This window comes from Toxotes jaculatrix, chromosome 12 (genome assembly GCF_017976425.1).
Source record: "Toxotes jaculatrix isolate fToxJac2 chromosome 12, fToxJac2.pri, whole genome shotgun sequence".
Taxonomy (NCBI): Eukaryota; Metazoa; Chordata; class Actinopteri; family Toxotidae; genus Toxotes; species Toxotes jaculatrix.
The window spans coordinates 1,286,158-1,303,685 of record NC_054405.1 but is presented as its reverse complement, the minus strand read 5'-3'; the positions used below and the strand labels follow the sequence as shown (position 1 = coordinate 1,303,685).

The following is a 17,528-nucleotide window of genomic DNA, read 5'->3' as shown; positions in this document are numbered from 1 at the left end:
GCACTCAGGTCAGTACAAATGATAGCCTTTATTCTACAGTATTGAAATAACCTAGATAGCACCAACTGAATACAACAATAAAAGTTTAAAACAAGGGTAGAGTACTCACTGTGGGGAGATTCTATCACAACCTGCTTATACTCACACCATGTGCTCACCTGGTGCTGGTCCCACTAGAAGATAATTCAAACACTGCACATGAGAAAATTCAGACATGACTATGTGACCGCCACCATTTATTTCATCACACAGCATGCACACACACACACACTCACAGACACAGGTAGATTGTGTGACTTCCTGTAAATGTAGAGGGGAGGAGCAGGTAAAACTGAAAGTTCAGTCAGTTAGTTCAGATGCCATTTGAACTAAACAGAGCAGGAGGAGGAAAACTGAAGGCTGAGTCAGGGTGAGTGTTAATACAATATTATTATTATTCTACTGTCAAAGTCTCTGAGTCAGTTTTCAGACTCACAGTTAAAATAAACTAAACAGGTGAAGAGCTGCCTGTTTTTATTTCACTGTGGACTCTGCTGGTGTGTGTGTGTGTGTGTGTGTGTGTGTGTTACTTCCTGTACTCTTGCATGTGTTGCATGTGACTCTTGATCAGACTTGTGTGTCCTGACTCTTTGTGTGTCTGAGCTCACAGTCTGTTTTACTGGTTTCCTTCTCAGACTGACTGAAGTCCAGAAGATGAGTGTTTGTGTGGAGGAAGAAGAGGACAGAGCAGAGTGTCCAGGATCCAGCTGTCTGTCTAGGAAGAGTGACTGGTCCAAAGAGTTTAATCCTCCATTGTTCAGTAATGAACCTGGACCCTCAGACACAAAGTAAGAGAACTGCTACAAACCTGTGAACCTCCAAACTTTGGGCTATAACTGTGTTTAGTGTGTTGAGGTCCTGCAGTTGTCGTCTCTGTCTGTAACAGCTGCCGTAGTGTCGACAGAACATCAGTTCTTCCTGGTTCTTCTGGCTCATCAGTGTATTAATACTGACTGCTGAGGCTGCTCATTTCTTTTGAAATGATCTGACTAAAGAAGGAGGAGGAGGAGGAAGGACCTTTTGTAGGTGGATCGTGTGCTGCTGGTTGTATAGGAGGAGCTGGGTGATTGGGAGCTTCCTGACACAAGGAACAAAACAGCAGATACACAAAACACTACATAGACCATGATTAAGATTTATAGGAGTAATTTGTCAACATGATTCCACTAAACTGGTACAAAGAATAAACGAGATGTGGCAGCATTGGCTTGTTTTAGTCTTTGAATCAAATAAGTTAGAAAAGAACAAATTTCTGTGAAGAAAAGGAAAATGAAGATGGAAAATTTGAGGAAATAAGGACTACAAATATGTCTGCTCACAGTCTTAAGCCCTGATAGCTGCATCACATCATCTGTAACAGCTTCACACACAGTTTGTCAACAACAATAATGTGCTGAGGGTCAGAGGCTGAGAAGAACGGTTGTTCACCTTAATCCACTGTCACCTGTTCCACAGACAGATCCAGATCCACTGAGTCAGCTGGGATCTTCTCTCCTATAATAATGATAATGAACATCATTCATATAGTTTATTTTATAGTACGTCTGTAAAAACACTAAGTTAAATCTGATTTAGTCAAAAAAAATTATAACAAACAAAACACAATTGAAACAAGTTCTAAACTTGTAAATGTAGAGGGGAGGAGCAGGTAAAACTGAAAGTGTTCAGTCAGTTCAGACGCCATTTGAACTAAACAGAGCAGGAGGAGGAAAACTGAAGGCTGAGTCAGGGTGAGTGTTAATGCAACATTATTATTATTTTACTGTCAAAGTCTCTGAGTCAGTTTTCAGACTCACAGTTAAAATAAACTGAGCAGGTGGAGAGTTTTTATTTCACTGTGGACTCTGTTAGTCTGTGTGTGTGTGTGTTGCCTCCTGTTCTCTCAGTCTTGCATGTGCCTCTTGTTCAGACTTGTTTGTCCTGACTCTTTGTGTGTCTGAGCTCACAGTCTGTTTTACTGGTTTCCTTCTCAGACTGACTGAAGTCCAGAAGATGAGTGTTTGTGTGGAGGAAGAAGAGGACAGAGCAGAGTGTCCAGGATCCAGCTGTCTGTCTATGAAGAGTGACAGGTCCAGAGAGTTAAATCCTCTAAAATTCAGTAATGAACCTGGACCCTCAGACACAAAGTAAGAGAACTGCTACAAACCTGTGAACCAAACTTTGGGCTATAACAGTGTTTAGTGTGTTGAGGTCCTGCAGTTGTCGTCACTGCCTGTGTAACTGTTGTGTGACGCTGCTGTGCAGCCAGGAACATAAGGAAGAGGACCCAAATGCAGAAACCCCAGGACGGACAGATGAGTGAAGTGAAGTCCTTTTATTTAACTCAAACTCTCAGGAAAAAGTCCAGGGGCAGGAAGCAAAACTTCAACAAATAAAAAACATCCAAAATGGAGAAAAGTCCTTACTTGTGACAGAATAAAATAACAGAGGAAAGTGAAAACAGGAGGCAAATCCAGGACAGTGCACAGGCAGGGAAACAGATAAGACAACTAACAAAAGATTCAAGGACAAGAACAGAGACACCAGGAGATGGACCACAGGTGCAAACATGAGCTGAGACAGACTAACCGACAAAGGAACAGGGGAGCAACAAGACTTAAATACACAGGAAGTCATTTACAACAGGTGACACAAATCAGGGCGCGCAGCCAATCACCACCAAGCTGCAGTCTACATGTTCCACTGTTACACAGAGGGGAGATAAGAGAGCTGAGGACTTTCCTGGGACAAGACTACAAACACTGGGACTCAGAGCCAGAGTCTTTTATCAGGAAGACAATAGCAGCTACTCATAACTCGATGTCCTCCTCAGTGATGCCATGGAGAAATCCCTCCAAAGTAAAAATGGCCACCTGGACCTGTTTGTTCGCTTCCTTCATGGCCTGTCTCTGGAGTCCAACCAGAGACTCTTAGGAGGCCTTCTGGGTCAGACAGAGAACAGACCAGAAATCATCCAGAGAGCCATCAACAACCTGAAGGAGATGAACAGAGATGATATCTCTCCTAACAGAAGCATCAACATCTTCCTCTGTCTGATGGAGATGAAGGACCGCTCAGTACATCAGGAGATCCAAGAGTTCCTGAAGTCAGAGAACAGATCAGAGAAGAGACTCTCTGAGATCCACTGTTCAGCTCTGGCCTACGTTCTGCAGATGTCAGAGGAGGTTCTGGATGAGTTGGACCTGAACACGTACAACACATCAGTGGAGGGACGACGGAGACTGATCCCAGCTGTGGGGAACTGCAGAAAGGCTGTGTAAGTCCAGACATGATCTTTAACATTATCAGTCAGTGCAGATTAGTAGTTTAGTTTTTCAAATATACACAGTATGAAATTATTCTCATTATTCTCATAATAGTTTTATAATCTTTAGGTCAGCTGTGTGTTTTTCTGGAGATTATTTAAATGTTGTGTTTATCAAACATAGATTTTTCAGTTGGTTGTGATTATTGCTGTTAAGTTTTTCTGTTTATTAGTAACTGTTACATTTTACATTCATTTGTTCATTTATTCATGTTATATTGAGTCTTTTTGTTTTCACAAATTCACTTTTCAGATGATTAAACTCTACTTGAAACATAATTATGAATATTATCTTCCATTTCTGCCAATAGATCCCCCTAAATCCTCCACACTGCTCCTTTAAAGTCTTTCCATATTTTGTGTTAAATAAGACAGAACCAGGTGTTTTCTCTCCTGATGTAGAGGAGAGTAGAATCAGGAAACACACACCTTCAGCCAGTGGTGGTTTTTGGAGTGGGTGAACCGGGCAGCTGCTGGTGGAGGCATCACATGGGGGGGGCGGCACAACCATGTGAAAAAAAAATCATCTGTGCCGCTAAGCGGTTTTCTATTATCTATCATATTACTGTGTGGGGTATGAGCAAATTGGCACCCCCTGCAGCTGCAGGTGCCGTGCTCAGAAGCTGTGTGAGGAGGGGAAAGAGGAGAGGGGCGCAGGGGACAGTTCACCTCTGGGTCTCTCCCAAATGACGGAAAGGGAGGAGGGGGATCCACTGTATAGAGGAGCTTTTCAAAGCTAAAGTTGATCAAGTCGTACCTGAGGTCAACCATATCTCAGGAACGGTTCACTGGCTTTGCTGTCATCAGTATCAATCACTCAATAGGGGAGCAGATTTCGTATGATGACATTAGTGATGATTTTACATCAAGGAAGGACAGAAAGGTCAGGTTTTAGTTTTAGCTTGCTGCTCTTAGTGCAATAGTGTTATAATTAGATTTCCTTTACAGGCTGGACCTCTACCTGAAAATAAAAACAATTAAAATCAGTTCGTTCAGATAAAATGAACCAGAAAGGACTTATATGGACAGATAATTACATCAGTCCCTGTAAAAACAACATGTGAAGTAAATAAAACCAGCCAATAAAAGAACTGCTCAGGCAAAGCAGCAGTCTGGATCTGGGCCTAAAAGAGGTGACAACAGCAATTAAAAATGTGTATTAATACTTTAGGGGATACAGTCCCACTACACTGCCTTTAAATAAGCTTCATACTTAAGGACATGTGGGGGCTACTACAGAATCCCCTGGCTCTGTCTGGTTCAGTGGATAAGACTCAACAAGGTGCAACTCTCAGTCTTCCTGTCAGATGGAAACACACATTGCTATAGAACACAGGGAAAGAGCTGAGTTTAGTTCAACCACAGCCGACTGTCTTAAAGTTAAGGCAGTTTTACTGTGTTTTACTTACTTTACTTACGTTAAAAAAAATACAAAACCGAAATACTCACAAATGACCGACGTGCTGTTTTTCTTGGGGATTAAATGCCATCGTTCCGCTTCTGGTGGTCCAGCTGAAGTCATAAATTAAAAAGCAGGTTATACTGATTGGTTAGCCTGACCTGTCCACGAGCAGCATGCCACTTCTCATTGGTGAGCTTGGCAGGTAGAGAGACACCATGTATGTGTGAAATAGTCTGGCTGTTACCCGTGCCAATCAGCTCTGCTTGTAACCAATCAGATGGTGCTGTGGGTGGGACAATGCTGGAGACAGAGTAGTGACTGCAGACAGAGAGGCGCAGGTGCATCAGAGCCAAAATAACCCAGTTTTAAATTGATCTCTCATCGGCCGTCGGATTAAAAAGAAGGCCGATGCCGAATATCGGCGCCGATAATCGGTCGATTTCTACTGCATAGTATGTTAAATGTATTAAAAGACACTGAACTTGTGTCAATTGACCTGACCTACTGAACAGTGCAGTCAGTGACTTCTGTCTGAAAAAAAATTAATCAAGTCTAAATCCAGTCTGTGCACTATTTATGGCAGAGACAAGTGCTTTCTGAAAGTCCTCTTAGGTTTTGAAATGAGCTGGCAGCTTTAGGGTTTCAAAGCATGTGGAGGACGTAGGAAGGGTTCCCCCAGAAATCTCCACTTTCAGTTCAGGAGGAAGCATCTCCCAGCCTACCCAGAATGTCAGCAGCTGGGCCAGTGTACCTGATGAAGCTAGAAGTCATAAAATGGATTCAAGATGACATTTAGTTCAACTTTAACTGATCATATCCATCCATGAGACATAGACGCATTTGTAAAGAGAGTAATACATTAGCCAAATAAGGTGTTTATACCCATTTCAATAAACATCCTTAGAAAGCCGGTGATGCGGCATGTGGACTCCATGTCGAAGTCTTCATCATCACTCTCTGCAAATGGTCATGTGATTTTTTTTAGAGAAGCATCTTAAAGAACACATCAATGTAATTATATTAAAAGGAGAACTTATTTTGGTGAAGGAATATGCAGATCACATTCCTGGTAAATGGAAAAATAACCAGCTCAGTCATTGAAAATACATGTAAATTCATTAAGTAAAGTCACAAATAAGTAACTAAATTACTGACTTACCTGGGGTATGAACTGCAGTTCAGCCATTTTGGGGAAAAGAAGTGGGACAACATCTGGCCTAGATGTAAGCAGGGGCCATACCATTATATCTTTCAGTCCCTTTCTCAACTGTTTAATTTGGTGGATGGTCCTCCCAATGACCTAAGAGATAGACCCAACCCATATTACAGCCCAAAGGCTCAACACAAATTTACAAAAAAAGCACAGTAGGGAAAATGTTCATAAAAGCACAATGAAGTGCTTAATAAAATCAATTTAAACTCTAGCACAGAATATATCAGCCCTTAATAAGACATTTACACATTTTAGAATAATGTACGTCGCTATTCAGATGTGTCTTTTCCTCACTGCAACTTACTGCATGGAGTAGAAGCAGTTTGGTGACTGCCGGGAGATCCCAAGACACGGAAAGATCTGAAACTATGTCCTTCTGTTCCGGTGTAAGTTCTTCATGTTAAAGCTAAAATCAAGACCATACAAGTTATTACATTTGCCAAAACAATAATTTTGGCAAAGTTTTCTTTATGTTACGTACCAGTTTAATAATACTCCTGATGTGCAGATCAGGACAGTCTTCTGTGACAACAGTTGCCATTTCAGGGTCCCCACTGAGCAGTACATGAATTACAGCAGGACTTAATCCTTTGACACGGGGGCCGTCGTGCAGAAAGCTGCGGGCCAACATCCTCCCTCCAACCCTTCGGTTGGAGGGTTGGAGTCAGTCTGTATTTGTAGAACACATCTCATGAATGTACCAGCACCATTTCAATGTTTCATCTTTATTATTATTATTATTATTATTATTAATCCACTTGAAACCACATTATCATTATCTAGTCAAACAGAAAAGTGCTATTTATCAAGCTCCATGATAGTCAGACTCTGAGTCAGATGTGTGTCTTTTGGTTTGGAAAAATCACGTGATTTATGACGTATGAACCACTTTACTGCTTCATTCAGTATCGAAACCCTGTCATTGTTTTAGTTGTCAAATATTATAGCTTTTGTATTTAATATATATATTCAATATTTGTATTTCATTGTGTCAACTTGAAACCATACAAACGTAGTGTAGTCGAACAAGAATATGCATGGTGAATCAAATCCCAAACAATCCAGCTCTGCATCGATCCATTATCTGGAATCAACTTGGCTTGATAGGCAGGGTAACCAATCAGGTGCTACGATCCACCCATTCAACTTAGATGGGCGAGTTTGACAGATAAATTCATTAAACACAGCAACACAGGACCATGAAATAATGAATTAAATAGTGAAATAATTATAATTATACATTTTTTACATAAAATGGTATTTAAATTAATTTGTTACACCTTTCATAACACATTTATTGATTTAATTCCATTCATTCATTCATTTTCTACCGCTTAATCCTCTGTCAGGGATGCGGGGGAACTGGAGCGTATCCCAGCTTACAATGGGCGAGAGGCGGGGTACACCCTGGACTGGTCGCCAGTCCAGACCACACACGCACACACTCACACCTACGGGCAATTTAGGGTAGCCAATTAACCTAACCCATGCATGTTTTTGGAATTGTGGGAGGAAACCGGAGTACCAGGAGAGATCCCATGCAGGCACAGGGAGAACATGCAAACTCCACACAGAAAAGCACCACCGTGCCGCCTTATTTAATTCCAATTTTATTTAATTCATGACACAAGTAATGAATTATTTAATGGTATATTTATTTATTTCATTGTGGCACTTCCAATCCTCAATACAAATCCTCCATAAATATCTATGACGACACTGCCATCAGGAAGGATTCAGGTGGTGCCTCTTTCCTGCAGCAAGAACATATCAGCCTTTGATAAGTCATTCATAAATGACAACATTATTTCAAGAGAGCTCAACACACTGCAACCCAAGCAAATGAAAGTTAATGGTAAAAACAGAAAAATTGCCAGTTTGAAAACGTATGCTGCATAAAACAGGGCTGCAAACACAAAAAATACAAATTCTAATACAATGCAAGTCATACAGAGCAAAATATGAAGTTACAGCACAAAAGAAGTTTAAGGGGGCACAAAAACCTGATGAAGTTGTTAATAGTAAAAGACTAACACAAGCAAGTAAAACTAGAAGAAGTGTATCAGCTTTTAGCCTCCCCTGGAAATTTACTTGAAATACAAATATGTTGTTGTGCGAAGAGCGCTACTTCAATCATTTATCATTTGTTTGACAGCTGGGTTACTGTTTCAGAGTATGGTTGGTAGTCTACAGCAATATATGACCTATTCTGCCTGTCAACAAAATGTACACGTATGTATCTTCACAGTCATTTTACCTGCCCTGTGTCACACAGGAGGGTCACACTCCATGGCAGTCTCCTCATCCTTCATGGGAAACTGGGGATCACTTCCAAAACTACAGGACAAGAGGTGACAAGGCAGACAGTGATTCATCATAATTCATAATTAAGAGTAAGTAAAAGTAATTAAAAGTAAAATTAGAAATATATATTTTAACAGAAAACAGATGTTTTTAAGGGGGTGTCTTACCCCAGTTTATCCTACATGTAGATTAGAATACATTAGTGCATGATATTATGACTCCATCACTGTAGCCTTGATCCTGAAACGTAACACTAAACGAGTTTGAAAAGTATTACATTTATTTTAATTAAGCTATGCTTAGTCCAATTTGGACTGAATTTGTTTAGGATAACCCAGCAAAAGATTTTACACGAAAACTGCAGTAACCAGAATAAGGCATTAATATAACCGCATTAGATTCAGAAACTGAAGAAAACAATTTGTGTGAAGGCCTATCAACAAAATGTACACGTACGTAACTTCAGTCATTTTACCTGCCCTGTGTAGTTTCTGGAGGGTCACACTCCATGGCAGTCTCCTCATCCTTCATGGGAAACTGGGGACCACTTCCAAAACAACAGGACAATAGGTGACAAGGCAGACAGTGATTCAGACTGGTATCAGCATGTGCCAGTTTAAGAGCAAATAACTGGACCAAAAACCAAACTGCAAAGGCCTTGACCACCATCAGAGGCAGTTCATTGTAATAGTAGAACCATTGCATATGATATGACAGGAGAATGACTAAATATCATTCATTCATTCATTTTCTACCGCTTAATCCATCAGGGTCGCGTATCCCAGCTGACTATGGGCGAGAGGCAGGGTACACCCTGGACTGGTCGCCAGTCAATCGCAGGGCTGACACACAAAGACAGACAACCACACAGGCCCACACTCACACCTACGGGCAATTTAGAGTAGCCAATTAATCTAACCCATGCATGTTTTTTGGATTATGGGAGGAAGACGGAGTACCCGGAGAGAATCCATGCAGGCACAGGGAGAACATGCTAACTCCACACAGAAGGGCCCAGACCGGGGTTTGAACCTGGAACCCTCTTGCTGTGAGGCAGAACAGAACAGTGCTAACCACTGCACCACCGTGCTGCCCACTAAATATCATAATATGAAAAATACAAAACATGAGACCGTTAAATGTTACTCTACTACTGGATCTGAATTAATGCTGGTTATGAACATTATTCCACCTGTCACACCTTTAACTCAACCAGCTCTGAGTGCAATTGTCTCAAAGCGCTTTACAGAGACCCAGAGTCTGACCCAGAACAAGACAGTGGCAAGAAAAAACTCCCTTTTAACAGGAACAAACCTTGAGCAGAACCTGGCTCATATGGGGGACCCTCCTGCTGATGGCTGGGCTGGGTGAAAGGAGGAAAAGGAGGAAGATAGGACAGCTAGGAATGGAGGAGAGGAGGAGAAGGACATGCAGCATATAAAACATGATACAAACAGGGTTGGCAGTGAACAATGTTAGAGAGCCAGCATTCAGATTACAGAACAGTTAGTGGATACCGTGTGCTCAGCAGATTACAGTTAGGATAGGAAACAGCACAGAAACAAAAAGCAGCCATGATTGATAATAATATAATCACAGCAGATTCAGGACACTTAAAGAAACTAAAGAAAACAATTTGTGTGAAGGCCCATCAACAAAATGTACACGTATGTAACTTCAGTCATTTTACCTGCCCTGTGTAGTTTCTGGAGGGTCACACTCCATGGCAGTCTCCTCATCCTTCATGGGAAACTGGGGATCACTTCCAAAACTACAGGACAAGAGGTGACAAGGCAGACAGTGATTCAGACTGGTATCAGCATGTGCCAGTTTAAGAGCAAATAACTGGACCAAAAACCAAACTGCAAAGGCCTTGACCACCATCAGAGGCAGTTTATTGTAATAGTAGAACCATTGCATATGATATGACAGGAGAATGACTAAATCTCATAATGTGAAAAATACAAAACATGAGACTGTTAAATGTTAAACTCTACTACTGGATCTGAATTAATGCTGCTTACGAACATTATTCCACCTGTCACACCTTTAACTCAACCAGTGCATGCAATTAGGACTCCATCACTGTAGTCTTGATCCCGAAACACAATCAAAACGGTCTCAAAGTGCTTTACAGAGACCCAGAGCCTGACCCCAGAGCAAGCACTTAAGGAGACAGGGACAAGAAAAAATTCCCTTTTAACAGGAAGAAACCTTGAGCAGAACCTGGTTGGGAATGGAGGAGAGGAGGAGAAGGACATGCAGCATATAAAACATGATACAAACAGGGTTGGAATACATTTACCTGGATGGGCTGTGTCCATCGCCCACCTAACCATGGAAGAAAACAAAACACATAAAAATACTACATACTACATTGGCATCTACACAAATTGATTATTGCAATACTCGTTTACCTCGGTGTTAATTTGGACTACAAGCTGGAGTGGTCCACAAACACAGAGGTGCTCTATAAAAAAGGCCTGAGTCGACTTTATTTCCTTAGAAGGCTCAGATTCTTCAACGTCTTCTTTGCGGTGGTGTGTTGGGGAGCAGGAATTAGAGTAAAGGACACAAACAGACTAAATAAACTCATAAAAAGGCTGAGTCAGTTGTTTGCTCCAGCCTGGCTCCATTAGAGGTGGTGATGAGAGACAGAATGCTTGGAAAGATCAGAGCAATTTTGGACAATGTCTCTCACCCCCTTTACAACATCTTGGACAGTCTGAGGAGCTCCCACAGCAACAGACTGCTGCAGCCCAGATGTTCTAAGGAGCGCTACAGTGAGTCCTTTCTACCTGAGGCCATCAGACTGTATAATACACATGTAGCCTCCAGAACTGTGCACTGAATTTTACTTAATCTCTCTATTTATAACTGTATTGTGTTTGTTGTGTATGTGTGCTGCTGGGACAAACTAATTTCCCTCTGGGATTAATAAAGTTATCTATCTATATAGCTATCTATTTAACCATAGTGTGCTAAATTACTACTTTGCATGGCTAACAGGGCCAACAAGTGATCACACATGCACACATTCTCTCTCAAATTCTTCTCATTCTGTCAATTAACCAACTCAGCCTGCACCCTGGTACAAAAAAAACTTCCCACACTGCAGTACTTCCACAAACTTTGTCAAATACTGTCAAATACTAAAACAAGTATGTTAGTTAAATGTTGTTGTTTTGTAGTGATCGGGATGGATGGACAGAAGGACAGAAGGACGGTCAACCCGAAAACATAATGCCTCCGGCCTATCACTGAAACAGAGGCATAAAAATCTATCCTTGTCATTTGGAACTCCATAACTCAGCCATCAAATGTCTCTCATATGAATGTTTCACACACTCTCTCTTCAAAGAGACGAGGAAATGTACTTCTACTTTAGATTGTGCATATGGTAGTAAAGAAGCAGTAAGTACAAGTTGTTAAAGACCCACATGGAAGTCTACAGCACGTTGATAGCACAGATAGGGACTACCCAAGGCACAAAGCAGGCTGATGACCTGCATTGATGCCTGCATTGAAGTTGCTTTTAGGAAATCATGTTTGTTTGCAGAACAGACTCCCGTCAGCACCGTCAGTTGTTTACTGATGCATTGAACAATCACCTCTTTGATTTACCATAGTCCCTTTAGCCTCCGTTATGCTACCATGCTAGCAGGCCACGTATAAACACGTGCTTGAATGCTCGCACGCTTGCATGTCTTTGCTCGATTTTGAAAAGTGAAACTTGGGAAACCAGTTTAAACAAAAAAGAAAAAAAAAACACTTACGCGATCTTCACTCATCTCTGATTGTACTGTATAAGAATAAAGCTTCACTGGAGTTGAGGCTGGCGTCGCTTCTGATATGACGTCGCTTACGATGCGACATCGCTTCCGCGGCCTCATTTCCGTGGTGGTCAAGGAGACTGCCCGCTGCCTCTGATAGAAAAGTAATACAACCTTTGTATGGTGTTCGGGTCTGTGGGCCCATTTTCATTTTTTATCAAAAGAAAAATTAAACGAACGGCTTGTAATTGGGATGAAGTAAACATCTGTTGAGTATTTTAACATAAAAATTTTTTGATTTTGTTGATTTGAAAACCCAAAAATGCAGCAGGTCTACCAGAAACAGGAACACTGGCTGAATAACAAAAATACGAACACCACACAAGGGTTAAACTTATTTTCATGGAGAAAAGAAAGAAATTCTCCCCCTATATAAAAAACTACACATTCAAAACTACTAACATTAAGCACGTTTTACTACTGGCATTCCCTACAAATATAAATGGGTGGGCACACCAGGGGCAATTTGGGGTTCAGTACCTTGCCCAAGGATACTTCGACACACGGACCAGAGGAGTCGAGGATCTAACCACCGACTTTCTGATTAGTGAGCCACAGCTGCCCCTATATACTACTTACTACTATATACCAGTGAGACCTGATTGAACACTTATTCAATATGTATTCAGTGTAGTAGTTTTAAACTCTAACTCTGCTGGAAAAAAATATTCCTAAAAGTCTGAAAAACTCACCTCTTAAGTCCAAAAAGTTGAAGAAAGTTGGTTTTCCTGTGTTCATGGTTGTATTTGTTATGTATTGTAATCCCATCTGGGAAAGAGACTGACTATTACTTACCTACCTGCCTACCTACCTAACTATTAAACCACATAGCTTCAAGAAAAGATCTCTAGACTTTAGCTTTTTGCAATGCAAAACAGGGTTCTTATGTCCTTTGTTTTTGCAAATGGAAATCACGTAATGGCCAAATGGAAATGGGCAGGTCATTTCTAACCTGTAGAGTCATTACTTCATACATCCCCATACCTTGGAACTGACTTGTTTTTTGCGGTGATACTTTTTACAGTTTCAAGTATAAAGTTTACAGAATTTGCATCTCTCTGTTTTATTTATTTTTTTATACAAAGCATGTACATGCACAGTACTGGTATGCCTGGCTGCTTCTGTCCCTGGGTTTGCTCATGTTGCTCTTGTTTTGCTCTCTTGACTTTGGTTTAGTATTTCCTCTTTTATTTTGAAACCCTGGCTCTCATGTATCTGTCCTTAGTTACTTCCTGTCTTTGTCTGGTCTCCATCCATCCATCTTCTATATCCCTTGATCTGTCAGGGTTGTGAGGGAGCTGGAGCCTATCCCAGCTGACTGGTCACCACACAAAGACAGACAACCACACACGCACACACTCACACCTAGGGGCAATGTAGAGTTGCCAATTAACCTAATGTGCATGGTTTGGGGATTTTTGGGAGAACATGCAAACTCGGCACAGAAGAGCCCTTCTCCGACAGGAGAAGCCTGGACACCGAGCAGAGAGTGAGTCAGATCTCAGCGGACAAGGCCGTGAGCAGAGAAGTGACATCCATGTGGCATTCGTCTGCACAGAGAATGAGTCACATGAGGACAATGTCAGGTAATAAAGTTAATCTTCATATATATAATAAACTAAACAGGCTCTATCAGACCCACACGTCTGTCTGTGTTCTAATCGCTTGATGATGTCTGTGATTGGCTGTGAGGTTGTATGGTGCTCTGCTTATGTCTGGTCGTGCTGGTTTTTCTCTCTGCTTTATACAAGTTTCTCTTGAAAAAGAGATCCTGAACTGCAGACAACAGGTGAGAGAGGATACACAGCATCTGTTTGCACACGTGTCTGCACGTGTCTGCAGAGATGGAATAAATGTTGTCAAAATGTCAAAACGTCCTATGAAAAGACTTAAACTGTGTGTTGGTCTGTCTGACTTCAGTCCCTGGACTGCAGTGGGACGTCAGAGTCCAATTACAGGTTAATTAGCAGCATATTTAAAGGCCACTGCAGCAGCCACTCAGTTGATGTCACAGGCAAATGACACAGGGAGGATTTGAGAATGATAATTCATAACATGCATTTGATCTGTGTCCTTCTAGGCCTCTGACCTGGATCGAGGAACAGGGACCGGCCTTACCTAGGGCCAAGAACATCAACTTTAAGTCTGACTCCTGCACTCTGACCCAAATCCCTCCTGGACCCAGAGGAGTTGTGGGCCTCTTCATGCAGGACCTGATCCACTTCTCTGCCAAGCTGACAGGCCAAGTGAGTCCTGAGGAGCTCCAGAGAGAGAAAACCAGGATCCTATACTGCCTGGAACTGTCAGAGAAGATACAACAACTTTGCCAAAATTAAACAGGGACACACTAAAGTTTAGGAGTTTTAAAAACAGACTAACACATATTAACACACACTAAAATGATGAATGCATTTTTAAACATGGGTTGCCTGAAAGCAGAAGATCATGACTGCTGGATCGATCTCCAACCTCCTGAAAAGATGAAAATAAGCACTCTCACTTGTAAGTTATAAAAAAATAAAAATAAAAAAACAACAACTTTGGCAAAACTAACTGATTCAGAGAAATGAGTGATCAGGAATCCTTGAGTTAGGTTACTGTTTTTTCAGTTTAGTCCTTTAATAAGCATTCACAGCTGTTACATTCATATATAACCAGGTGTAGGAGTGAATGTGTATTTTCATAAATGAGGTAGGCAGAGTATTAGGAACACCTCTGAATATGATGCTGTCCAGTACAACGCCACGAACTATGACCTTCAATCTAAGACATATAATTCAATGAAAACCTCTGAACATTATAGGCACCATAGGAACAGCTGAATTGGACTATGTTACTTGAACACATGTACCTGTTCCAGAGCCTGATGAACAAATTGGTGTCTCCTCGTAATTTACAGTGATTCATGGGAGGATTACCTGAAGCACGTCCAGGCCCTGTCAGATGATTTGGCCTGGGCTCACCTCATCACTAACCTGGCTAAGGGTAATTTGCTAAGGCAAACTTGAGGTAACTTACTTACCTCAGTAAGACCAGGGTCAGGTGCACCCTGTTAGAGCAAAGGTGTTAGCCACTGACCAGTTTGCTGTTCCCACCATCAAGAAGGACCTGTCGTGCACAGTTTGTGGATGTTAGTAAGGTGGTGGATGGTGTCTCATGGTGAAGAAGTTTCATTCACATGAGCTGAGCTGTGATATTCTAGAGAAAGAAATGCTTACCTTCATTTCATAATTCTTTGTGTGCTGTCAGCTTTAGAGCATCTCACACACATGTCCATGTCCAAAGTCTAACGCTGTACAGTGACTCACACTGTTTGAGTATTAACATAAAGTGTTCAGTGATTTAGCCACTTAATACTTTAATTTCCATCAAACTGAAAAAAATAAAAGTGACAATATTCCATCTTTGTAACCGGACATAACAACCTGGCCCGTCATTTTCTTTGCATTGTTCAGTGATGTTAAACAGATGCAGATGGTTTACCGCTGCAGGCGCACACATTAATAAACTCAGTGGAAAAATTTAAGTGTAAATTCATGTGTAAATTCTGCTGCCTCCTCCTGGGCCTCACCTATGCCCTAAATCTGGATTATCCCCCCAAACTTAATTCATGAGTTTTCAGTTTACGAATTTCCGTTCTCATCCACTCATAATGGATAACGGTAACATTTCTCGATGTTGATGTTTTTTGTTTGTACAGAAAGAAAGACCTCTGTTCAGCTGTGAATGATGAGGAGTTGGACCTTATTATAAGTGAAGTCCACAGAAGACATCCAAACGGCAGCTACAAGTTAATGTGGGGTCATCCGAATGCAAGAGGTTTGCGTGTTCCAAGTGAGTATAATAATATGGGCATTATTTACATTTATTTTTAAAGTATTAGTTATTTAAATAAGAAAGCTGAACTTAATTAGTGAACCTAGCTAAGTTTAAGATAATGTTCATGTATGTTTCCATTTGTAATGCATCAGTCATTTTCCTCCCCTCAGTCTCAAGACTGCAAGAGTCTTTACACAGAGCTCATGCAGAAGGAGTCTACATGAGACGTCTAAGGCTGCGTGTATTAAGATGACGGCAGTATTCTGTTCCTGGCCCAAAATCTTTGTGGCATATAGATGACAACCATAAGCTAATCAGGTCAGTGATATTACCAGATAAATTATAAATCTTTCTGTAGACGTGATTAGAACTGCTGTACAATAAAACTATTTTTTGTGTGTTCACAATTGCCTGACAGGTGGAGATTTGTTGTCCATGATGGGGTGGATGGAGGGGTGGATGGATTCAGTCAGTTAGTTGTCTACCTGACTGTGGCTGGCAATAATAGAGCTTGTATGGTCTTACAGAGCTTTATCGCTGCTGTTGAGCAGTATGGGCTCTGATAAAGTGGGGGAGAATGCAGACGTAGCAGAATTCATGATCAGGAGCAGAGGTACTGACAGGAACTCGCACATCACAGGCAGAAGTGTCTACAATCAGCGGTAAATATGTTTGGCTTATACAACAAACATACCAATTGACTGTACTTCTTTAGCATATGTCACACATAAATTAACACCTTGTCAATTTTATCCTAAACACAGAATAGAGAGGATGTGGAGAGATGTTTATGAACATGCCCTGGACCTCTTCTATCAGACTTTTACTTCATTGGAAGATCAGGCTACACTGAACCCAGACAATGAAGTCCATCTTTTCGCACTGCACCGGATCTTCCTTCCACTAATCCAGCAAAGCCTTGACTCCTTCAGAGATGCTTGGAACTTTCATGGTCTTAGAACTGAAAGGAATCAGTCACCACAGCAACTCTGGAGAATACATACAGAGAGCAAGGCCCTGTGGAGGATCCTACTGAGGTTAAACAAGGATCAACTTTTAACATTTTTTTAATCTGTCTGTTTCCCCAAAGGAATTGTGGGAGAAAATAATGACATGAAATGAGAATAATAAACATAGGTTATAATCTCTTCAAAGTCTCCTGAGCTTTCAAAGATCCACCTCTGAACTGTGCTATGGTGCATACTATGCATACCTGTAGTCATGTCATGTCATGTCATGTCATCATCCACTGCTTATCTGGGTCCAGGCCCAGGTCGCGGGGCAGCTCCCGCCCACTTCACAATGCACCGAAGTCCTATGGCACCTCCACGGGTGGTGAGCCCATGGGAGGTGGTGCCACCCGGAGTGGGATTCAAACCCACGACCCTGAGAGGTTGATTCTCATGCTCTACCAACTGAGCTAACCGTGTGCCACGCATACCTGTAGTATTTTACAAAACTGAATAGGCAACATTTAATTTCTCACCGACTCTGTGACCAAAAGTAACATCTTAAATATCTAATATGACATGTCAGACTAGTTTTAAGTACAAGATTAATCATGCTTGCTCTCCATTCATGTTTATGAAGACTATGGGATGACTGGAACAGACC

At 41.4% G+C, this 17,528-nt stretch overlaps 1 protein-coding gene and 2 long non-coding RNA genes across 10 annotated transcripts; all 3 read left to right on the top strand.

Moving 5' to 3' along the window:
- The first annotated feature begins 383 nt into the window (after window positions 1-383).
- On the top strand, window positions 384-2,532 carry LOC121190924. Of its 2 annotated transcripts, none has more exons than XR_005895050.1 (2): window positions 384-409; window positions 2,013-2,532. It is a non-coding gene; the product is annotated as an uncharacterized LOC121190924 (long non-coding RNA). The 2 variants fall into 2 exon arrangements; XR_005895051.1 differs by lacking the exon at window positions 384-409 and adding an exon at window positions 803-827.
- A 703-nt stretch (window positions 2,533-3,235) lies between these two features.
- Window positions 3,236-8,826, top strand: LOC121190922. The gene is made up of 3 exons (XR_005895048.1): window positions 3,236-3,295; window positions 8,234-8,351; window positions 8,751-8,826. It is a non-coding gene; the product is annotated as an uncharacterized LOC121190922 (long non-coding RNA).
- A 4,180-nt stretch (window positions 8,827-13,006) lies between these two features.
- Window positions 13,007-17,056, top strand: LOC121190897 (biliverdin reductase A-like). Of its 7 annotated transcripts, none has more exons than XR_005895018.1 (6): window positions 13,007-13,681; window positions 14,176-14,341; window positions 15,796-15,929; window positions 16,100-16,232; window positions 16,333-16,576; window positions 16,679-17,056. XR_005895018.1 is itself a non-coding variant. In XM_041051930.1 (2 exons), exons 1-2 carry the CDS (start codon window positions 13,524-13,526, stop codon window positions 14,429-14,431), a joined length of 414 nt encoding a protein of 137 aa, XP_040907864.1. In that variant the 5' UTR covers window positions 13,007-13,523; the 3' UTR covers window positions 14,432-14,622. The 7 variants fall into 7 exon arrangements, 1 of the variants encoding a protein (XP_040907864.1); XR_005895020.1 differs by having other exon boundaries at window positions 16,085-16,232; window positions 16,442-16,576; XR_005895017.1 differs by having other exon boundaries at window positions 16,085-16,232.
- Window positions 17,057-17,528: the final 472 nt, after the last annotated feature.

Bases quoted from the DNA above. Each gene is read 5' to 3' on its own strand.
- LOC121190897 (XM_041051930.1), top strand. From the start codon at position 13,524: ATGCAAACTCGGCACAGAAGAGCCCTTCTCCGACAGGAGAAGCCTGGA. The intron at 13,682-14,175 runs GTAATAAAGTTA...GTGTCCTTCTAG, and splicing joins TCACATGAGGACAATGTCAG to GCCTCTGACCTGGATCGAGG.